This window comes from Antrostomus carolinensis, unplaced genomic scaffold (assembly GCF_000700745.2).
Source record: "Antrostomus carolinensis isolate BGI_N321 unplaced genomic scaffold, ASM70074v2 scaffold17583, whole genome shotgun sequence".
Lineage (NCBI taxonomy): Eukaryota > Metazoa > Chordata > Aves > Caprimulgiformes > Caprimulgidae > Antrostomus > Antrostomus carolinensis.
Genome location: NW_010307425.1, coordinates 18,989 through 43,741, shown reverse-complemented (window position 1 = coordinate 43,741; position 24,753 = coordinate 18,989). Strand labels below are relative to the sequence as shown.

Genomic DNA, 24,753 nt, shown 5'->3' with positions numbered 1-24,753 from the left:
TAGCACCCTCTCCTCACTGTCTGCTCCAAGAAATCTTGCATCTCACACAACAAAAGCCAAACCTGTACCCATTCCTATGCAGCTGGGGACCACTGCACAGACCATACTGCTTTTCAGGGCAACGTTTAGGCACCAAGAAGTCTCTGCCAATATCCAGCCAGGGACTCTGCCAATATGAAGTTCTTTCTCAGAAGGTATTCGTACCTCATGTTCTGGGGCGCGAGGCTTATTGCATCTCTTGGGAAAAAAAAGCTTGCTCCCACAAACTAAGGGCTGGGGCATGGTGGGAGAGAAATGGAGGCTTTCTTACCTTGTTCGAACTGCCAAACCCATGCCACTACTCACCTTATATGATTTATCTTTTATGTTCTGATTAAGGATTCAGCTCCACATTTGAATTGCTAAGTTTAAGGAGTTATTGTGCCTTTGCTGAGCTTTGATAACTAAACATGTTCCACACTTACATCACACAGCATAAATAAGGCTATACATGTAGGTTCAAACATCAATGAAAAGATTCCAGATAGTGAACTTTACCTCACATATGTGAGGACAAACACACTATCCCACGGTGCCTCCTTAGGCTGTGATAGCACCCAGCTGAGCCTTACCTAGAAACTTTGCTCTTACTGGGTAGATCAAAAACAAAACCTGCTCTGCCCACGATTTGCACTTCGTGCTTTCATTGCCAGAGAAATTGGCACAAACTATGAACTTACATCAGTCATCGCTAACGGACTAGAGCAGGCTATTGCCACAGTCACAAAGAAGGTACCAAATTCTGTAGCAGCCTGTAACAAGAGAGGCAGTGGCAGAACACCATGCACCAAGCACAACATAATATAACTTCAAATTAAGCAAGATAAGGTTTCTCAGAACCAACAAAGATATTCACTTGAGCTCTAGGCATTCCTAAAATGGGATTAGCCAGTGCCCAGATCCCAAGCAAGTAGATTTTAATTTAAGGGCATAATCTGGAACAGACATTTTCCCCTGTACCTTTGTCACCATCTTGTTCATTTGATATTTTCTTCAAGTCAATGAAGTGGGTGGCTAAGGCCACATCATTCATGCTGCCTTCATCCCAGACCTGGATTTTGACTCTTCGGCAGAGTGGAGGAAACATTTCCTTGAAGATAATCTGTTCATGCCATACTGGATCTGCACAGTTCTTTTGCACAGTTGTCCGACCCTGAAATGAAAGTCCAGCAAATTTAACCCCAGAGGGGTCAGACTCTGGAGAATGGCAACGAGTATAGCACAAATTGCACTTAGCAACATCTCTCTGGTCGTTTTTAAAGCACAATATCCTATCTTGAAAGTACTTTGGCTTTTCTATTAGCTTGTTTATTTTCCCCTCCACATCTAATAAAAGACCACATTGTGGCTAAGGGATTCTCACCTGCACACAGAAGAGCCTGGAATAAGATCTAATCCTTCAGGGCCCTTATGTACAAAATGTATCTGTGAAGCCAGACTGTGACATTTCTGCTGCAAACTGCACAACTTCAAACAGCTTTTGAAATACCTGGGTAGTAGTAATGCAGCACAGTTTGTCTCATAAAAGATGGAATTCATTACCGGTGCCAGGCTGCATGTACCAATGGAATTACCTTAAATGAGGCAATTTATCTAGTATAAAATATGATTACTATGGCTCATGTTCTGGGCATATGCCTGTGTGCTATGGATGTAGTGATCAGAGCTCTTCCTCCTAGCCTGAAGGAGATGACAGGACTGTATCACAGTCCGTGCAGCCACAGGCCATGACACGCCTTCTTCTTTCATATTTGGTGGGGAGAATCGAGTCAGGAAACCCACCAACAATACCTCTAAACCCATATTTTACACCAACATGCAAACTTACATCAGTGACTCATTTTTGTCAAAGTTTCAGCCCTCTATTAAACCTGAAGTCCTGAAGTAGCTGCATGCATTTGGTCTTTTTAACCCATACTAGTTTGAGATATAATACTTTGCAATTTGCATTCACAACAAAACCTGAAATCAGCACCGAGGGCCTCATTCTCATGCCTGAAACACCTGTAAAGTTCTGTCCAGTTCTGGGCCCCCCAGTTCATGAGAGCGAGGGAACTTCTGGAGAGACTTCAGCAGAGGGCTACTAAGATGATTAAGGGGCTGGAGTATCTTTCTTATGAGGAAAGACTGAGAGAGCTGGGTCTGTTTAGCCCAGAGAAGAGAAGACTGAGAGGGGACCTTATTAATGTTTATAAATATCTAAAGGGTGGGTGTCAAGAGGATGGGGCCAGGCTATTTCCAGTGGTGCCCAGCGATAGGACAAGGGGCAATGGGCAAAAGCTGGAACACGGGAGATTCCACTTAAACATGAGGAAAAACTCCTTTACTGTGAGGGTGACGGAGCACTGGAACAGGCTGTCCAGAGAGGTTGTGAAGTCTCCTTCTCTGGAGATATTCAAAAGCCACCTGGATGCAGTCCTGTGCAACCTGCTCTAGGGGAACCTGTTTTGGCAGGGAGGTTGGACTAGATGATCTTTCGAGGTCCCTTCCAATCCCTACCATTCTGTGACCTGTGATTCCTGGAACACAGAAAACATTGTTGGCTTAAAGCAGTTTCCAGTTTGACTCTTTCCTTATTTACACTAATAATCAAGACAAGCTCCCTGACACGGTGTTTCATGGGTGTACCCTAGAGAAACCAGGCCCCTGGACTTCCTCTGCACTCCTTTTCCACCAAAGTCAGAAGGTCCCTCTCAGCAGCTCTCTGTAGCACCATGTTTGATATTGAAGGAGCTCTGGGAGCAATGAAGCCAGGCAACACTGAGACAGAGTCTATTCAAATGCTTCCTCTTCTGCTACCCACAGAAAAGCTGCAAGGGTCCTGAATTACAGGAGAGTAAATCAGAAGTCAATACACAGCCCTAAAATCCAGATTGAACCATCTTTACTGATTTCAGTCCTGCTTCCTTTTTTCACCCTAGGGAGACTACAACACAGCACTTACCTAATACCACAGTGGGCAATTCACTGTCTTGTAAATTGATGTTTTAGTAACAAATCTACAGACTTCTCTTTCCCCTCCTGCTGCCTGACCTGCTGCTGTGAGGCTGATAGTAGATCTGCTGCCATTAAGTGAATCAAGGCTCTTTGTTCCTGCTTAAGAACTGTATTTTTTCTTTCTAATGAAAGAAATATGTGTTTTACTTAATTTATGTAATGATAAGTTAAAGGATGTCAGCATAATTGTCTGCCTGTAGCACAGCTAATAGGAAAGAAGGCCTACATTTGTGATCAAGATGATCCCAATTACCATTTGACCTGCAAACATGACCACCACATAGGGATCCACAAGGTCCTTACTGTCGCCTATGAATGCTTTGGTGACATTGGCCATGATGCTAGAGTTCATCTTTGGAAGTCCTTCTGCTTTGTAAATTCTCACATAAAATCTGGCCCATGGTCTTTCAGATGGAAAGCCTTTGGGAATCAACAGGTTCCTGAAAGAAAAAAAAAAAAGAAAAAAAAAAATCTTAAATTGGAAACTCAGACAGTGAAGTGATTTTCTTTTTTCTCAACAAAATTGTCATCTTGAGTTAGCTTGCATCCTGAAAGGACACAAAAACACATATGAATTTGCTTCTGCATCTAAACCAAAACATTTTCTGGTTACCATGAGAAAATGATACAGCATTACTCAGCAAACATGTCTATGTGATACAGAACCACAAAAGCACTGAACACATGGGTTGGAGGTGACTTCTGAAGGTCATTTGTTTCAACCCCCTACTCAAAGCAGGTCAAGTTAAATCAGATTGCTCAGGACTTTGTCTAGTAAATTCTGAATATCTCCAAGGATAGAGATTCCCTTTTCTCTCTGGGCCCCTGTTATATTTTACCATCTTCATGGTAAAAAAGATTCTTGCATCTATTCTGAAATTCCCTTGTTCTAACCTGTGTCCAAAGTCTCTCATCCTTCTACTGCAGTCCTCTGAAAAGAGGTTGACCCTGCCCTCTTCATGTGAAATCCTCCTTAACCTTCTCCTCTTAAACCTGAAGAAACCAGTCTCACACATATACACACCTTTCCCTGTAGGCCATGTGCCCCTTTCTCCATCAACTTGGTGTCTCTCCATGGACTCAGTCCAGTACTGACCAGAAACATTTTTCCTTTAAAATTTAAAGTAGGCTGGTAGCATACTTTACCACCTTGAACTTTTTATTTTACAAGGAGAATGCTAATGCACTTGAGTTTATTTAAGGATATGAAAAATATCCATGCGCACATATCTGATGGACAAAAAAGAACAGCTTTTCCTCATATTTTTTCATCTTACTTCACTGCTTCTCAGAAATATTTAACTGGTTTCAGATCAATGAACCTTCTGTCAGGGATAATCTGGCACTTAGCCACAAAGCATGGTCAACTCTATCAGCTGCAGAGAAGTGACCCTAACATACCCTTCAATTTAGTTTAAAGGATTGTAGAAACTCTCTTTGAGCACATCAGAACAGCCAGGTGTACAATGCTATCCTGCTATTAACCCTGATTTAGCAAGGAAAGGACTGAAAGGAGAGAAGGGGACTTTTGAGGTACTTCGTAAAAAAGGAAGCAGTAAAGAAGAAACTATTGTAGTACTTTTCAATCTGCTCCTCATTATCAGCTGTTTTCTGCGTAGCTTGTATTGCATCACCTTTCCCAGTCACACTGATGTCACACTTCAGGTATCCCTTGGCTCCCGTCCTAATGTCAGCAGGGTCTGTGAGAAGTGCCCACTTGTCACAAAACTGATGACCTGTAAGATGGACAGAACAACCAAACAGAGGATGCAAGAAATGCAAATATTTCTCCTCTTCGCTCCTGGAAAGGGCACTGCAAACAACATTTGGGCTTTCAGTAGGATTCATGCAGAAGTACATTAGTTTCCTCAGCACAGGAAAGACATGGATCTGTTGGAGCAGGTCCAGAGGAGGGCCACAAAAATGATCAGAGGGATGGAATTCCTCTCCATAGAAGAAAGGCTGAGAGAGTTGGGGTTGTTCAGCCCAGAGAAGAGAAAGCTCCAGGGAGACCTTATTGTAGCTTTTCAATACTTGAAGGGGGCCTATAAGAAAGATGGGAACAAACTTTTTAGCAGGGCCTGTAGCAACAAGACAAGGGGAAATGGTTTTAAACTAAAAGAGGGGAGATTTAGACTAGATATAAAGAAGAAATTTTTTACAGTGAGTGTGGTGAAACTACTGTCCAGAGAGGTAGCAGATACCCCATTGCTGGAAACATTCAAGGTCAGGTTGAATGGGGCTCTGAGCAACCTGATCTAGGTGATGTCTCTGCTCACTGCAGGGGGGTTGGACTAGATGACCTTTAAAGGTCCCTTCCAACCTTTACCACACACATCTGGAGGGTCTGAAATATCATGAGACTGAAAAGGCAAATAAGAGAAGCGATCTAGAGCTCAACAGGAACAAGCTCATTTTCATCAGTGGTTACTGAGATCAATGACTAAAGATCAGTGGAAGGTCAGTTGAGATTCTGCAGCTGAATTAGGGCTGCAGCTTAAGAAAGACCACAATTTTTTTCTATGAGAGCTGTTTTGAGATCTCAGTAGTCTCCTGCAGCAAAACCCTCACTGGGAGCTGTGGCCAGGTATAACACTGGCAGCCAGCTGAGAAGGGGAGGAAGGAGAGCGAGAGCCATCAGAAGAAGAAGAAGAAGCCAGAAGCAGGTTCATCTCCTTCTTTCCAGTGGGAAAATACACAACAAAATTCCCCCTTGACCAAGCAAGGTCCTTAAACCTTACGTTAAGGTTTTACAGATGGTAGCATTTATGCATCTTAGGTGTGTAAAGGAGTGGGAGGGAGAGACCAGAGTATACCAGGGATATGAGCTTACAATTAACCCTCCTGTAAAAGTATGAGCAGGAAACCCAGGGCAAATTCAGAGACTATTTCAGTCTTCAAATACAGACGTGAACTGCTCATTTCAGTCAGGTCATTTTTCTCTACTGACTATTGCAGGGACCCTGAAGAGAGGGTGGCCTGAATGAGCCTGCCCTTTTGCTGTAACTGGGTGACATCTATGGCAAGTGGCCTAAATATGTCCATTCCTAAACACTGAGAAGAGACCAGGTCCTTGAGTAATTATGGAAGAGAGAAAGATGCAAGTTTTGTGGATGGTTGTAAAAACAGGTCAAAAAAGGGGTAGGTGATCATTTCTTGGCTTCAGAGTTCAGAAAGCACTGGACAGCTCTGAAGACGGCAGGTCAAGTGGATCCATGGTTGTGTCTTTGCCATCTCCTTCTCTCTCCCATTATGGTTTGCCTTTCCTCTTGTCTTGTGCTCTCTTCACCATTCCTTCCACGGTCCATCCTGCTCTCCCTCCCTCCACCCCATCTATCCCAAGACACGCAACAGAGCTCTGGGTGCTCTATAGTGAATGAGTGGAGGCAGATTTTGTAAGCATTCAGCTGCCCACTCTGCCCCCCTAAGGAAAAGCTATCCTTGATAAGTGCTTCCCACCGATGGGCAGAGTGTCAAGGTATTTTCAGTGTTGAACTTTTTTCCAAAAATTTGGCTGGTCCTCTGGCATCCAAATAGGAAAATAATCCTTCCAAAAACCTTGTTAAGTTTATCCCTTGGCATAAACCACAAGCATCTAAGTGGAAAAGCAGTACACCTCCCTCTCCCCTGCTCCCCTGCCACCCATCTCGTGTGAGAGACAAAAAAGGCAGAAAATGCATCACTTACCTGGCTGACTATACACCGTCCCCAGATCTACTTTAAAGGAGCCTATCAGCACACTCCCAATCAGTTTATTGTGCATAACCTGTTAGAAAAAGGCAGGTTAAACAATGCCACTATCTCTCTTCCCTGTCAGTGTAAGAAAGAGCAATTCAAACAAAGATCACATTTGGTTCATAGGTAATAAGCAGGGACATCCAGCACCACCCAAAGCTGGGTGTACATAGCCACAGCAGATACAGCAATCATTTGAAATATGTTCTTTACCCAATATTGTGTCAATTCAGAAACCAATATAGTTGCATCCAAGTGGAATTACAAAAGTTCATCCCAGATCCCAGGATTATATACAGGGAGAATCAGATGGATGCATCTTCAGAGCAGATGCAGTTATATTACTTATCCTGGCAGTTTTAAATAAATTGTGATTAATATAAACACACGGGGCATAACTGGTTTCACCCTAGGCTGCAAAAATCATGTCACTTTCTGTGCAATAGCTGAATTGCCATAAGAACTGAGCACACCTAGAGAAGAAAGAATTAATTTTTCTTTTCAACATTTCAATGTGCACATAAACCAAGAAGAGATTCAATTCTCATTTACCCTCCCCTCAATATTAATAAAATCAGAGAAGTGATATAGATGTAAATGAGATGGCAGGCAGGCCCCAGTGAGTCGGTCTTCTTAGCCTTCCTGCCAAGGCATAAATTTAATTTAATTCAAATTTAATTAATCATTTTCCTTTGTCTTGATTCCTGGATCTATGTACTTTGACTGATTTTCAAATACATGCATATGCTTCAGTTTACAGACAAGGCAGAGGCTAGCAACATCTTCTAAGGGAAGATTGTCTCTAAAATGGTATTTCTGAAAAAATGTATCTATCTCATCCAGTTTCAGAATAGCTTAAAAGATTGCCACCTACTCCTTTGTTGTGGAAAAGCTTCTGAAAGCAGACTGAATTTTCTGGAACACCTTGGCCAAACTGCAAACAGAAACCAAGCCCATGGGATTCAAGTCCACAGAAGCTAAATCTAAATGCTGGAATGAAACCACCAAGCCTCTGAGAGCATTTTAGGACTCTGGAATCCATCATACCCTGGTTTTGGAGCTACACATCCTTGACAGGGACACAAGACTTCTGTGATTTTGCATTGGATTTGTCATGTGGCTTCATTTTGTGCATTTTTCTTCAAGACCAGGAGACATATATTCTAAAGATCACTGACACCTTCATCAAGATCTCCTGGAAAATTCAGGAGGTTTCTACTTGTAACATAATGTCATTACCAACTAAAGGCCTGGGGCCACTGTGCCCCTGTGATTTAGGGAACAGACTCAGCTGTCCTTGATAATTTCTCACTTCAACATGGAAGGAGCTTCTAGTGCTGAAAAATCAAGAGTGGACAAAGGAGCAGTTTTGTTTGATTCTACTATTAAAGCTTAAAAAGCAACCTTCATGTGGGAGAGGAGCCAATGTGAAGCCAACGCTTCATGCTCTGGTGTTGCATTTCCTCAATCCCTGATGATGCCAGGTTCTATCATAGCACTAGAGCCTCCTCCTGTGAGGCTGGACTAGGGCATGTAGAGGTGTGGAAGAAACCACGAGAACTGATGGGTTTCATCCTGAAGTCAGGCAAAATTAGAGCTTTGGAGGAACTACGTGGAAATAGGGGCTTGCCCAAATAAACTGATCCAACACAGGAGGGACTGAAGGGGGAAGAAGGCTTTTGCCTTTCTGTAGCCAAAAAAAAAAAAAAAAAAAAATTAGTTTCTTTAAGATCCAGAAACAAGAGGAGGATAGATAGTGAGTCCAAAGTGTTGTGGTCTCATTACTCTTTGCATTTTTTCTCCAGGGCATGACAACATGTTCAAAGAGCGTTAGACATATAAACCTCACTTCTCCATCCTTGAGGATATTTGCCATGCAAAATGTGGTGCCCTTGGGTAACTGCCCCCTGTTCCCACTGAAATGATGGGGGTTTCCACTCCCTGTAGTACACATGGTGCTTTTAGCTGCTGAGGAAATAACCCACTGCTTCTGTTAAATGCTCTGCATCTTTCCTGGTACTTTTTTTAAAGTATATTTTTTCTAATGTAACAAAGCAGGTGAGCACAATGCTTATAGTAAACACCTCTTGTCTTCTCTGAGAGGGAGCATCACGTCTACGTTGTACCTAATTAAAGGTTTATGTCTTTCCACAGTTGATTGCCTCTATAGATGACTGAACAATTTTCTTCATGTTTTCTGAATGAGGATGAGAACAAACAGTGTCAAGCTGGGGAGTATTTCAATATTGGAGATATAGGTTTAGCGTGACAGAGGCGTCTCAGTTTTACTATGCATTCCTACAAGGTTGCTGGAATGCACTGGAATATATTAATGAAGAAAAGAATCTGTTCATTAGCAGGTGCTGAGAAATGGAAAATCTCATTTTCCCCTCAAATGAAGGGTTTGAATATAGCTAGACTAGCTGCTGAACTGATGGACAATGGCACTAATCATTTTTGTTTTCCTTGAGCTTTCATATGCAGATGAGTCCTTTTTCACAGATTAAGTAAATTCAGTGCCTGAATGATTGCTGGTAATGGAGGCTGCCAATCTTTGTTTCTCCTTCAGTGAGATTCCTGCTAAGCAAGTGCTGTGAAATTTTCCATCCCCCAAGTTTTCCTTCACTCTCAGCACACAATTTTCCTCTATTTGTTTCTATTTCTCTGATGTACTGCATTCTCCAAAACTATGTTGCAAGGTAATGAATCTGTTTTCAGTAGCATACATGAGCATTGCACTGGGTTAGTATGGCTTTTTTTCTAAAAAAAAAAAACAAAACAAAACATCAAAAAAGTCGAAAAAGTCAGTTTTATCTAGAAGACTTTTAATTTCTTAGTGTCGCACCTTCACCAGCTATAAATTGAGTAAGTTTGCTGAGCCTGATGAAACTATGCAGATTTACAATGGGTAATGGTAACATATTTCCCCACACCCCCAACACATTCAGAAAGCTGGCACTCTCCCCTCCACCATTGGATATATGGAACCCTTATTCAAAGAATGTAAGAAAGATTGGAAGGACTGGCCATATCTTGGAGAAAAATAACTATAGATCCCCAAGCAGCCATAGCTCACAAAAGTTGATGCCTTGGTACTGTGCTAATATTAAGCATGTCAGAAATATATATGGGGCCATACACTATGATATGAGTCATAACAGTGGGATGATATCCGGTCCCACACAAAAGCTGGACCATTGTCAGCCTGTAGTAAGCTCTGTCTTCAGGGATAAGTGAAGGTGTGATCTGCAGATACCTTCTGTAGTTATGAATTTCATATATTTGAGCTGTGCATGTGATACAGTGGATTTGAACTGGAGCTTAGGATTCAGACTGTCAATTTACTATCAGCATTGAAAACCTATCTGTCCAGCTGGCCATGTGTCAATGAACAATTTTTATGTCTGTAACCAGGAAAAGTCACTTTATGAGCAGCTCAGCAAAGCAGGTACACGATGAACATCTCCAAGAGGTTTTGCATAGATGTTTCCTATAGTTCCTGAGCACTGCCTGTCTCTGTCAAGCACAACCAGCACAGACCCCTTCCTTCTGTACTTTTTGAAACAGACAAAGCACTTCAGGGAAAAAGAACCTTTCTGTGGCAACAACTCACTGCTCATTTCCCTGGCCTATTTGGGGGGACTTTGGCAGTAGAAATGCAAAAAATATTTCACGAAGGGCACAGCTTGTGATATTTCTATATTTCTAAGCAATACAAATATAACACTGTCCAGAGTCTCATGAGATCTTCCTAAATTTCTTAGCAGCTTTGCTAAATGTGGTGATGAACCTCAGGAGCCTCAGGTAACGCAATTAGCGTGGCTCCATAGACTTGGCCTTCCAAACTGCAAATCATTATCTAATGTCCCAAGTTCAAGAGCATGCATACCTTCCATCAGGGCTGTTCTGTCACATAGCTCCATCAGAACTTAACTTGCAGCAAGCAGTGGGAGCAGCACTGAATGCTTGGAGCCACTGACACCCCCAGGCAGCCTGAGAGCTACTGCTGAGGGTAAGGTACCTGGATATTTTAATTAGAAAAAGTTCTATCTGAGGAACCAAGATAAGTTAGAAGTTTCAATTCAGCCGCTTGAAACAAGTCGCAGCTTGAAAATCAGAGGGATGAAGACAATGCTGAAAAGACTTAACTAATCTGAATTTTCTCAATTTTTTCATTCTACCCTGCAGATTGACAAGCCAGCAATGACTGTCCCTGAAAATGCACACTTAATCTTCCTTTAGGGTTATGTTCCTTCAAATCATTGCCAGCTACCTTTCCTCCTTTTCCTCTTCCCTATCCTTTCTCTTTCCTGTACTTCATGCTGACTTTATAGCACTCTTGGTACCTAAAATTATTTCTCTTTTTAATTACACCAAGAAGAACCATTTATAGCCAAAGTGACACAAACAACAATGACCTTTACTTACTGTGCTAAGCTTCCCTAGGTACTTACAGAGATGTTGATTATTTTGTCGAACAGGAACACTTGTGGTCCAACGAAATCAAACACAAAGTACTGTGGGAAAAGGGGACAGAAGATCAAAATCATCCTTATGCTGGTTGCCAGTGCTGTCAGCAGCAGAGTTTAGCTTTTTGGGTTACTGCACAGAGCCCCAGTGAGACACTAGAGGTGCTGGGGGGGGCAGTGGTGGACACAGCCAAACCTTCTCCTTGCTCCCTGGCTTGAGTCTGCCATGGCCAAGGCCTGTTTTCTACTCTCCTCCTTGCATAGCTGCACAGCACTGGCCTTCGCAAATGCCCATGGCCCTCACTCTACATCAGAGGGTATTGTCAAAAGGGACAGGAGGCACAAGGAAACCCAAAGGACCAGTTGGTTTGGGGAGTTGTTTTGGTCTCATTTGTCACCAGCTGGAATAAACGTGTCAAGTAAAGGCTGAAACAGTGAGATGGTAGAAAAGGGAGGCTGAGGAGACAGTTTAGACAAAGGTCCCAAATGGATTGTTTGAAAAAATGCAGAGGCAGTGGTAGAAGGGCAGGATGTGGTGGAGCGGGTATGGAACAGGATGAACAGAACTTGAGAAGAGAGAGCAAATAGAGATAAACCCAAGTGAGCTATTGCTGATGCTTGGCCAAGCTTGAAACTCAAACAGCTTCTGGACAGACCTCCCTGCTCAGACATGCAGATGCTACAAGCTTAGTTCATTCGCTTTTGAGCTGCCAAGTGGTGGAGGGCACCCAGAGCCATTGAAGAAAGTATCTTCTTCAAGAGAAAGCCCCTACCTCATTGTAGAAAGGGGTGTTTGTGCCTTCCTTTACTGTTGTTTGCTTCTTCTCATCACCTATCTCGATGATCACCACAGGGTCAATGTTCTCACCCACCAGCTGCCTGGCCTCGATGATGGTGATGGCAATCTGTGGAGCACAAAGACACCGTGCACACTCCTGGGCTCAAGTCCAGCCTGCCTGGGAATGTCACAGGCACATAAGGGCCATCACGCCCTGCTCACCTGGTAGTTCTGGGATTTCATCTCCTCTTCGTGAATTCTGGTCACCAGCTTTGCCCTGTTTAAATGACAAAACAGGTCATTAGGCACCTCTAGGCAAGAGCTGGTACTTGGACACGTGTTGGAAAGACTTCTTGTCACTAAGCGAGTATTGTTTATGGCAGATAGTTTTGTTGTGAGCTGTTGCGCTTGATTTCACCAGCAGAGACCACCTCTGTCTTTCTCACTTTGATAGTTTCACTGGGCTGGCCCTTGACTAGCAGCCAACACAGTCATTCACCCACTTCCCCCCCACACCCAGGGGCCAGGGAGAGGATGGGGGCAAGGATCAGGAGGCTTGTAGGTTGAGATAAAAACAATTTAATAATAGAAATAAAAGAAAACTTAAAAAAAAAACCCCAACTAATATTAAAATAGCAATGATAATGATAACAGTAATAAGATATGCAAATGCATGATAACCCAGTGCAACCGCTTACCACCCACTGATAAGCCCAGCCCGTTCCCGGATAATGATCCCAGAGGAACAACAATCCCAAACCAAAACCGTGATCCCGAAAGAGCGAGGGCCCGAGCAAAAACCCATGTGAATCCCCCCCGCCATTTCCAGTCAGCCCCGGAAAATATACTAAACATGACATGACGTGATATGATATGGAATATTTCATTGGCACATCCAAATGCCAGTTCTGGGCTTTACTATTCACTACGCTTCTCCCTTCCAGTCCTAATGCAGCTGTGAACAACCAAACACGGTGGCCTTGAGCTCCAGCAGTAACTAATAACATTAGTACTTTTATCAATGATGTTCTCATAACAAGTCTGAACTGAAACCAAAACATGGTTCTTCTGACTACTGAGAAGAAATTAACTCTGTCCTAGCAAAACCAGGACACTCATACAGTTGGTAATAGGGAAATGTTTTGCATCCACACAGAGCAGTGCAGCTACCTGCCGTGCATGGGAATGACTTCACTTGTTGATCCCATCAAATCTGACTCCATTCCTCCTCTGTATGAAAAAAACAACTACAAAAGTTCTTGGCTATAGAATTTGCTGTCCCCTTTGACTCATTTTCATTAGCAGCTCAGTTGAGGCACTCTCAGCATCCATTTCAATATCTCCCTGAACTGGATAGCATCTGGTAACAATCTGTCTTGACCTGATAATACTTTGCTGACAAGTACATCCCACTCTGTCACATGAGACAGCAGGGGTGAAGGGATCACTGCTGTCAGCAAATGGATTTTCTGTCACCAGATGTATTGTCCTAGGGCAATAGGATGGAAAAGGTGATTTGGGGGATGTTAGGTAAGGTATGCGAAGAAGCACCTTTTCCTCTTTGGGCTTAAGGATCCAAAAACATTGGACAATTCATTGCTGTTCATTAGGTCTTCCTCTCTCTCTTCTTGTCTCCCAGGAGTGTCATGGTGAAGATTTGCACTTTCATCATGATCTCCTGACAAAGAAAACAATCAAGAAAGTAAAACCCACCTCTGATTTCTACTAGTAAAAAGCTACCTCAGAGCAGAGCAGTGAGCTGAATATATTATTTATTTTAGTATCACAATTAGAGATACAGTAGTGGTTTGCATTGAGCAGGATTCACTATAGCAGCAGCTCCCTTCCTGTGCAACACCACATACCATATAAATGTTGTCTGTAGCTGCTCTCTTCACCCCACGTGCACCCACAACAGGCACATGCCCACTAGCCGCATCTGACTTCCCCATCTCTCATCTGCTAGAAAGACAGTGGGACAGATTATTTCTGGGTTTTGCACCTATTACTGTGCAGCAGTGAGTCTGTCATCCAGTTTGTCATAACAGTCTGATGCACCTTCAGTCCCTTCCAAGTGACCAAAGCAGAGCCTAGCTTAGAATCATTTCTCACCTTTCCTCTCTGCAGAGATGATGAACTGGAAGATCAAGGAGGGAAAAAGAGAGTTGAAGAGCATGATTCATGAGATCTCTTGTAGAGAGTTATACTTAGATGAGACAAATTGCTTACAGAAGTGCTTTTTTTCCCTGGCCATAAAGAGAATCTCAGCAACTATTTCACATGTACACATCTACATTTGGCCAAAGAAGCCCTTCCCATGCTGCCCTGCTTTGTCCTTGTGGTCTGACAGAATTCCTACCAGCATCTCTGCCCCTTGCCAAGCACGTCTGTGATCAACATCTGCCTTGGGAAGGGAGACATGCATTTTAGGAGAAAGTTTAATATTGGGGTGCCTGTAGTTCATTTCAATAATTACATTTATAGGCAAGAAATGTTCAGTGACTCCGGACGTGAGTCATTTCTGGTCTAGAAGCTGTCAAGTGGTAAAGATGACTTGCCCAGCAGTACTCAGGGCCTTAGGTGACCTTATGGATGATTTGCATCAAATGAAAGGAAACACATCCAAGTGTATTTTCTGCAAGTACTTTATGGCACTGTGCTCCCACTACAAAACTAAAGAAAGGATTGCATTAGTGCTTCCTTGTATCTTTGCAAAAGTATGGTCACTTGAGGGATGTTTAGAAACTGGTGATGGTAGCAAAGGACTATCCATTGTACAGTAAAACTCACTTGGATAGCTCTCATCAGCTCTGGATGTTCCTTTTTCAGCTGGTTTCCACTAGCCCCTACTCTGAGGCAAACCACTAGACAAGTACAGACAGACGCAACTTTTGCTTCTGTTGCAAAGCAGCCAGGCATGAGCCAGCTCCATGAAGGTTCCTCCACTAGCAATCTCATATAACTCTTCCTGACTGTCCCAATGGCTCTTTTCCAGCCTCCCTAGAACACAGGGAAGGTGCACTTGTATCTGCATCCATGTAGGCATAGCATGATTTTCACTCCTTGAGGCAAAGGCATCTGTCCATAGTTTTGCATCTGTAGCACCAAGTTCCCATGACTACCCTCCATATCCTATTTACTCTAGAGCATGCTGTTTGATTATGGGCTTGTAGTACTCTGTATTGTTTGCTCTGAGGCTAAAGCAGATAAAACTTCCTCCTGGCTGGGAGACAGGCATGTGTCAGCATGACACCCTGCCTGGACAACTTTAGTGAGTTCCATGTTGTTTTTATTGAGACGAAAACTCTTTGCAGCACTTCTTTCCCTTCACAGCTCAATTTTCCTGACATCTTAATATCTGAATTGCTATCCTTTTTTTCCTCTCAGTAACCATATGTATATTGTGCAAAACCAACAAGCAGGTACTGTCCTCTATGGATGCAGTGACAGAAAATGCAACTGTTCAGTGAGTGACAATATTCTCCCACTGCACAATTCCCTGATAGATCCCCTAAGCACAAATCCCAATCAAGACAAGAGAGAACTGGTAATTGCTGTATCTTTGCTAGTTCAGACTCTTCAGCAAGAAAGACACTAATGAAACAGATGAAGATGCAGCATAAGGACCCCAATCTAGCCAATTATTCAAACATAGTCATTTGAAATAAACAGAGAGACTTGAATGCTCCCATGGGAGACTGAGGCAAACTATAATGTAGTGTATCTTGTAGAGCACGATATATTCCTTGGAGCATAAGATAAACAAACTCCAACACATCTGTAATTAGTAAGAAGTTTAATTGTCTTCAGTTTTCTCTGCTCCAAAAGGCCAAACTCCGTATTAAAAAATAAAAGAAAAGGATTGTCATACACTTAAGAGGAGAATTAATACTAAGTAAACCTCCCAGCTTTATCGAGCCAGCCCATCCAGCCATCAGAGTCTACTCAGGTTGTGTTCTTATGGTCTCTAGAAGAAACAGAGGAATTACACACCTATAATGAATGATCTACCTCTAGAGTAGAAAAAAAAGAAAACCTTTCAAAAATCTGCCATCTCTTTATGGTAAGCGCCAGGCTTACCTTACAAAAACATCTTTGTTTTGCTCTACTAGATCTAGCAGTCTGAACTCACAGAATCTGCAAGTGGACTTAATGAAACAGTTAATGCAGAAAGGATTACCTCTCTGTTTATTTGGGAGTGATAAGGAGTTTACTGCCTGTTTTATCAATACTAAGCCCTAAGACACAATTCAAATGAGTTCACATGAAATTAGATAATATAATAAATATAATATAATATAATCCCCCACCTGCTCTTCTCAGTTGCAATATTGATTTATGAGGCCTTACCCAGTGCATCTTTGTTTGCAATAGTCAACCCTTTCTCGCCCTTTTTCTTCTTCTTCAGTTTCATGCCAGCAAACAGACCCTTTCTGAAAAAAAGAAAGAAAAGCGATCAGTGCTATATCTTCAAGCCCTTTTCTGTGCTGGACTCTAATTTAACTCAAGAGGGAGTTTTTATTTCCAAATTATATCATCATATTCAGATTTTCCTTTTATTGAAAGTAAACAAGAGAAAGCTCTGGTTTTATGCTTCATCTAACTTTGTTTATTTTTAAAATTTGGCTGTGTACAGGCAAACATACTGAGACAAGAGCCAAAACTTCTTTCCAAACCAAGACAGCAAGAGGCAAAAAAAGGAAATCCAAGAGAAGTTTCCAATCTACTGACTTCCCACACTGACTTCCCATGCAATTGTTATGCCTGCCTGTGACAAGACCAGAGACAAAAGCTTCTCACAAATTACATGTTCAAGATCAAAAGCAGTTTTCCAGTGAATTAAGATAAACATAAAAGTGTTTGTGTAAACTTCCTTGGTGAGGACACCCACTGTATCAGTGGCATGTACACACACCACCACAGCTTGGCCATTTATTCAGTTATTTCTCACTCCCTTCCAGTAGCAAAGCCATGAACAGAACTGGACAAGGGTTTCTCGTGTGTTACAGAGATACTTCAGCCCAGCATCAACCCCAGCTACCACTGCATGGGGCTTTTCTGCCTCCCACTTCTTTCTATACTGGATTGATCCAGCTTGAAACTAACCAACCCAGTTAAAGTTCAATGAGGTCATTTTTCAGATCATGCCTGGCTAAAGTGTCTCCACAGCCCCATTGGGGCTTCCTTATTCCTTGCGTTCAACTCAGTTTCAGCCACAATTCCTTGCCAGGAGCCTGCCGGAGTCATCCAGGAACAAGCCACCTTCATGGAGTGAGATGCAGGCAGGGAAGTGCGGCCCTGGTCTGGCTGTCATCACAGATAAAACATGTCAAGACTTTCAGCAAGGACCCATGCTGCAGTCCTGTTTCTTGGGAAACTGATGACAAAAGTCCCCAGGCCCTGAGGCAGCTTCTGAGCAGAGATAAAGCACCTCTCCCAGCAACTGCACAGACACAGGCTGGCTGTTCAGAGGTCCGTGCTGGTTGTCCTTCTCCTATTTTACTCTTCTGTTGGTCTTTCAGCTCTTCAGTGAGCAGAGAGCAGAGAGAAAGAGTAGTTATGTTTTGTAGAGTTGGTTTTAAAGAGGGGGCAAAAGGAAATGTCTCTACAAATGTCATACAGCATTTTCCCCTCAACAAAGGGTCTCATTTTTCCTCACACAGCCAACAGTCCATCATTCTTGGTTTCTAGTCAGCCTCATCCCACCAAATTCTTTGCCTACCCTATGTCAGAATCTGGGAGCACCAGTCCCGGAATAGGACAGTGATGGTGTTCTGGCAATTTGCAAGCACAGAACAGCATGTGAATACAAGGCTAATAATTTCATCAGTCTCCAACTCACACCTGATCTGCTCCAACTTCATACCCTAGAGCTGAGGCAGGAGCTGATAGTGCAGAGAAGGAAAGCCATGAGAAGGAGATGGGGCTTCTCCCATTGTCCCTGAGCAGGGCTCAGCACAGCATCCATTCTCAGCAACATGGGAGAGAAACACCATTTTCTGTGTTAAAGCTGTGCCCAGAGAGCCCCTTCCAGACCAAGATTTTGGAGGAGTGGGGAAGGAGCTGTCTGTCCTGCAATTGCCTTACGCTTGGGGAAAGGACTGGCTGGGTTTTTTTTATCTTCATGTTTTTCTTATCTTTTCTTCCTTTTACAAAGTGTGTGTTTTTAAGCCCCATGATTCATTATTCTAGAGGGTGTTGGGGAATGGAAATCAAATCTCTGAACATTGGAGAGTGCAGTTTAATTTGTCCAGGTTTCTGAAGGTTTCTAGGGGCTTGAACCAGTGCTTAATAATGATCCTTAGAGTCTGCACATGTCTTTTCTGCTTCCAATAAAGGGCTGGCAAAACAGTAACAATGATGTAGAAAATATACGCAGAAGTTCTTCCTTAATGGAAAAATGAGCAGTGCTTGGAATAAGGGTGGGCAATAATGGACTCTTGGCTTTGAATGCTTGAACTAAAACTAAAAAAAAAAAAAAAAAGGGGGGGGGGCGGGGGGGGAAGAAATCAGTGGAACCAAACCAAGTTTGACACGTTATTTTCATTAAATAAAAGCCTGTGGACTTACCATTTTGAATTAACCAGAACAATCTGACTTGTACTCAGAAATCCAAAGTCATTGCAAACTATTCACTTGGCTTTATTTGATGGTGAAAAATGTAAATCTCATTGTTGCAGATCTTATCTGCTCGCTAAAGTGAACATAGTTCCAATTTTGTATTATATAGTACTGAAATACGTGGTTCTGTTTGCAGGCAATTTGGTCCTTTTCAATTTGAAATGTCAAGAAAAACATTTCAGCTTATCTGAAACATTTCATTTTGAAATTACATGTTTTTATATTATGAAAATACCATTCTTTAACCTCATTTTGAGAGCTGAAACATTCACTAAATCCTACGCACATTTGTAAGCAGTGGTAGATTTCAAACCTCCTGGAACTTCACTTTTATTAGTATACCACGCTGTACTATTTTCCCAGTTATTGGTCACATTGGTTCAAGAGGAGCTCTCTGTGGGCATGATTTCATACTACAGTTTTTCCAAATAAATAAATATGCTGCATGTTTCAGAGGGAGACACAACCTATGCTGCTCAAGAATTTTGTGCTAGTAACTCTACCGACAAAAAAACAAGGTGATGAGAGTGGAAACACAAAGAATTTAGTATAATAGCAACATTTTTCAAATTTTCCACCGGCCACAAGCATGCAATGATAAACAATCAGCACATTTTTTTCCCCCTATCATCAGAGGACTTGTTTGTATAAATTGCTGTAGGAATGAAAACTTACCTAGGGAAGACCAACTAGCCCAAACAAGCAGGCACCTACGAGCTGAGCAAACCTGATAGCAATCAATGCTCAAACAACTGAAATCACCTGCAAACTCACCACAAACTGGGAAGGGAAGCTGATAATATTTATAAGTTGTATTCTGAGCAAGCAAATTAAGTTTACTGGCCAGGCCCAAGAGGAATGTCAGCAATACTGGGCACAATCACAGAAAATGCACAACTTCCGTGTGCCAAAGAGCACCAAAACCTGACCAGCATGAGTGGGAATGTAGTACCAAGACAAAAAACGGCTCAAGCAAAGCAGGAGTCAGGGGACAACTAGAGGGAATGGCCATTAATAAAGCCTGGTATGGAAACTGGGCCAGCTTCCATGATTCTTACGTTTACATGACACTGAAACTGCTTAAAGACAGAACTGCAGAAGGTGCCATGTGGTAACAGAAAGAGAAACAGCCAAGCTTAAGATAACTCCACAGATGCCAACAGCAAAGCCTGTCTTTGAAGCAAAGCAGATTTCAATCTCGGCTTTTTAGTTTGATGGAGGTTTGAGCACAGAGAGACATTGGGGTTCCCCTGATGTCTCCTGCACCTCTGGCCCCACCAGTTACCTCAGCCAAGGGCAGCTGTGGCCATGCAGAGCAGTGTTCCTCAAAAGCACCAGAGAGGCAGCAAGCACAAGCCACTTACAAGGCTCAGCTATGGGAAAGGAGAAGAGCATGGGGTTGTTCACCAAGATGGCAGGGCGGTGTTCATTATTTTGGATTTGCAGAGAGAATCTTCTCTGCAAAGGTCTAAGCTAAGTAAATTAAGTTTTCAGGGAACTGAAGGTATCAGTCCCTCATAACAGAGAGGCTCCAACACTTTTATATGTAAACTGTTCATCATCCAGTGACAGTGTAGGTGCTCTAATATTGTGCACATAGGTAACATCCATGATACTTAATAAAATCATTTAGCCTTCTTACAATGTTCTGTGGATACTCTTTTTGCAATAGAAAGGCTGTTCTCTCAGAAAGAAAAAATAAAATTAAGCTTTCTTCAAATTTCCACAAGGAATGTTTCCTTTCACCACAACTTCAAGACATAAATTCAATCAACTACGGAAAATTACTCCTTTCTCTGTCCCCAAGATTGCAAAAATGTTCACAGGAAAATGTTGCCAAGAAGGGAAAGTTTCAGGCTTCCATATAGATTTGCCAGATTTGATAATGTTCCCAAAGTTATTCATAACTATCTCTTATCCCCAAGCCAAGCATAAAACTATATATGCCACCTCTAGACAAACCCCAAAGATGTCATGAGGAAATGTCTTCCATCTCCCCACAGGACCTCCTGGCTGTCAGCAAGACACAAACATGGCACTGCAAGACTTCACTCCTGGGAAATCGGGAGAGATTTGGGGTGCAGAAAAAGTCTTTCATCTGTCTTTGACCTGTGGTGAGGTTGGAGGTTTTTAGTATTGTGATAGTATTGACAAATTTGAGTGAAGATTTAGCCCCCGTATGCTATGTGATACACAAATACACATAAGGATTTAGTTCCTTCCTGGAGCCAAGAAGTTAATTTAAGATACAATAAAACTAATTAATGTCCAAAGAGAAGGTGGAGGAAAGAGTTCCTACAGGCTTCCAACAGGTTTCCCATTGTAAGTGCCTTGATTAGAAGCAACTAAAAATCAGCCATCTCAGCTAATCAAGAACATTGCTTAGTTTAAAGAGGACTGAGTCTCCCAGCTCCTTCCACATGCAGGTTGTAAAAAAATCTGGAGTGAGGACAGCCTTTTCTCTTCTGAATATGTCCAGTGACAATGTGGGTCCTAGTTTCATTGAGGTCTCCCTGATATAAATAGCAAATAAGAGTGGGAGCCCAACCATATCACATTTGACTATACTCAGACTGTGTCAGATTTGGACCAGAAATCTGTAAATACAAAGGTTCATTTCCCATTATCAATGCCACAGGTCCACTGGGTCTATGAATTAATTTTCACACTCTTTGAAAAAAGACTCACAAACTGTATTCTACTCTTATCAAGTTTTATCCATGGCAGCTTACAGCTTTCCAGCTTGTTAGCTTTCCAAAAAATCCTTTCATGCCCTTTGTTTTTAATTTAAGCTGTCCTATCATCACAGAGGCTTCATGATTACTTTTTGCACTGCATAATGTTCTCTCAGATACCTGATAATTGCAATTTGCAGTCTAATTTGAAGGAAAGCTGGCAAAAAATGCATTTCAGTGTTGTCAGCAAGAGAGTATAAGTGACCTTACTAAATGCTGAATCTCCTTGGAGTTTTTCCACATTGTTTAAACTTAGTTTCTTCTTCCAGAAAAATTCTTCCAGAAAAACCCTTCCAGAAGTCCATGTGCTCAGAGAATTGGCAGAATAGCTTCTTTCTGCAGGAATGGTCAGACACCCCCCAGAGAAAAACAAGCACTTCTAGGCTACAGGTTATCTGACTCACTCTAGATATTTACAGTAGGATGGCAGCAATCACTTACTTCTCCATTGGTTATAAAGTCAGAAGAACAACTTGAGCCATTTAAATGCAGGGGTGTGTAGCTTGAGGAGGGACTTTGTGTCCCCTTTCACAAAGCCCCCTCTCTTTGCAGGTTTCTACCTCCTGTTCAAGCAAAACCCAGTCTTGGGCTTAACCTGCCTTAGACCCAGAAACTTGTCAAGGTTCATGTTCACAGCCATGACCCTTGGGATGCCGTTTCCTAGTGCTGGTGTGTGAACTGCTCCTGGTGGGCACAGAGGAATGAAACCAAAGAGGTGGGAGTTTAGGATCCTTGGATCCTTAGTTTACTGGGTAAACTCTGGTTTACCCAGTACATCTTCTGAGACCACCCGAAAGTCCCCACGGGGACAGGGTGAATGAGCTGCCAGTGTGCTGCTGCCAGCAGAAAATCCTTATTGGAGCAGCTGTCCCCCTTTTCCCCCCAAGTCTCTTCCTCCTTGGAAAAAGCAGTCTCCATAATTTTGGCACCATCATTAAAATTATTTCCTTCAGGGATGATCAAAGGTTTGTGCAGCTCAGATCTGAGCCAGCTTCAGTGCCTAAGGATTGTAAAGCTACAGGTACAGTGACTGCCTTGACTGAGAAACCATTAGAAACTGAAGAAAGAGGAAAAACAGCCTTCAGCATTCTCACACATCAATGTAAAATTTGTTAGGTGGGTCTGTATCTTTGCATGTTGTTATATGCGTTTTGTAAAGTGGTTTGTATTTTTTGCAGATCTTTCAAATTCTTCCTCTTTGAACAAAACTTAGTTTTCCAAAGAGTTTTGCAGTAGATCAACCAGTATTGCATCAGATGAATAATTATCTCCACACAATTAGTTCTAGTTTTCATTAAATAAACACAAGCAAAAAGAACCTAACTTTCTAGGTGATAAAAATGTTTTTTCTTTCCTTCTTAAATGCAAAAATATAAAAAAGACTCTTGGCTCATTTTATCACTTCCACAATCTGTAGGAGTCAAGGAAATTGAAAGGAAAAGTGAATTATCTCATAATTTAAACCACTCATCTGAAAGAGTAAAACATAATTAAAATACAAAGATTGAGCTTCAAAATAAAAAGCTTAATCAATCTAAAACTGTAACTCGAGCATAATTGATTAATTCAGAAACATTTTTTATTAAGCTAGTATGTCATTTGTGATAATAAATGAAGTCTCGGAAGAAATTTATTGCACTACAACTAATTGTCAAAGAGGGTTGAATAAAATAGTTTCTGTGTACTTGATCATATGGAAAGCAAGAACTACCTTAATGAATGGTTAATCATGCACGTGTTTCATGCCTACTTTTCTCAGGATTACAGAAGTTAAGGGAAGATTTTGTCTGTTTATTTAACTCCTTTGCCAGTGCAGAGTTGCTTCATACAGTATATTGTCAGATACTTCATCCTGATTCAGTAATGAGAGTCCCTTTATCCCAAAATCCATTATTTCTGCTGTTTTTCTTTCACAGCCTGGAGCTCTCACTAGCTGTCTTAACTTGTTTCCATTTTTCCTGATTTCCCACTGGTTCTGCTGCTTTGACAGGTCCAAGGATTTGCAATGGAAAAGTTTCAGCTTCTCAGGAAGGTGAATACATAATCCTGTATGACAAGCTGCTACTTAAAAGCCAGCTGTGGCACACACAGATGTTCTGAAGCTTGGGTATTTTCACATTGTGGTGGTTGAACTACAGCAGGACCATGCGGTCCTGCACTCACTCCCCCCAACCCAGTGAGGTGGGAAGGGAGTCACAACAAAGGGGCACAGATTAGAATGAGGACAGGGACAGCTCACTCACCAGTTACGGTCACGGGCAAAACAGACTCAACTTGGGGAAGAAAAATCAATTTAATTTGTTGCCATTCATCCAAGTAACACAGTGAGACATAACAACCACAACTTAAGACACCTTCCCCCCACCCCTCCCTTCTTCCCAGGCTCAAATCACTTTGCTCCCCATTTCTCTACCTTCTCCCCCCAGCAGTACAGGGGACAGGGAATGGGGGTTCAGTCAGTTCGCCTCTGCTGCTCTTCCTGGCATGAAAGCCCAGGAACAAGTGTTTCAACACAAGCTTCCCATGGAGTCATGGGCTTCTTTGGGCACAGCTCCTGGCTCTGGCATGGGGCATGCATGGGCTGCAGACGGGCCTCCCATCTAGCGCACCTCGTCACCCCCACCCCAGCTCTAGGGGTCCATCCCCACTCTGGAGTTGAGCATCTCTTGGGGTCTCAATTCAGTCACACTTGCCCTCGAGCTCAGCTTTCCTGCTCCAGCATGGAGTCCTCCATGGTCTACACGTGTGTATCTGCTCTACCATTGAACTTCCATGGGCTGCAGGGACCTCCTTTGCCTTCTCCTACTCCATGCAGTTGAACTGGGTGTCTGAGGTTCTCTGTCCTCCCCCTCCTCCTCCTTCCTCCTGGCAACGAAGCTCTCTTCTTTGTTTAGGTCAATAGTTGTCTTTTGTTCAGGTCAATGACCTCCCCTCCAGGTTTTCTCTACCTTCTTTTCAAGACCATCCTTCCCCTCAGAAATATGGATTCACAGAGGTGTTTCTCTAGTGTTTATTGGTTCAGCCTGGGCTGGATGGGGCTATGCCTTGCAGCCAGGGGAGATTCCCAAAGCTTCCCAGAGGGTAGCTCCCCCCTCTCCCGGCACACAAACCCAACACACACATCTATGTGACACTATGACATGTCATGTCTCAATTATTATTATCTCATTAGCAATAGGAAAACAAAATTGCAGGCTGATAATAAGGTGGTCAATGTTAATAATTAACATAACATGCACTAAACCTGTACGTTCAGTAATAGGCTCTAAATTAGCTATTACAACTCAAGAAAGAAATTCTGCTGTCTTTGTGGATAATTCTCTACAAAACTTCAGTTTATTGCACTTCAGCAATCAGAAACTGAAATCAGCCATTAGGA

At 42.4% G+C, this 24,753-nt stretch overlaps 1 protein-coding gene across 1 annotated transcript in view; it reads right to left on the bottom strand.

The window, feature by feature from the left end:
• Nucleotides 1-16,451, bottom strand: part of LOC104522990 (fer-1-like protein 6) — a gene marked incomplete at both ends in the record, with an annotated part of 32,519 nt that extends 16,068 nt beyond the window's left edge. Inside the window, 9 exons of the mRNA XM_010165427.1 lie at nt 1,000-1,192; nt 3,290-3,476; nt 4,616-4,772; nt 6,724-6,802; nt 11,226-11,288; nt 12,014-12,145; nt 12,241-12,295; nt 13,570-13,696; nt 16,369-16,451. Coding sequence (XP_010163729.1) covers nt 1,000-1,192; nt 3,290-3,476; nt 4,616-4,772; nt 6,724-6,802; nt 11,226-11,288; nt 12,014-12,145; nt 12,241-12,295; nt 13,570-13,696; nt 16,369-16,451 — 1,076 coding nt within the window. The remainder of the gene's footprint in view (nt 1-999; nt 1,193-3,289; nt 3,477-4,615; nt 4,773-6,723; nt 6,803-11,225; nt 11,289-12,013; nt 12,146-12,240; nt 12,296-13,569; nt 13,697-16,368) is intronic.
• Between the last annotated feature and the right edge of the window lie 8,302 nt (nt 16,452-24,753).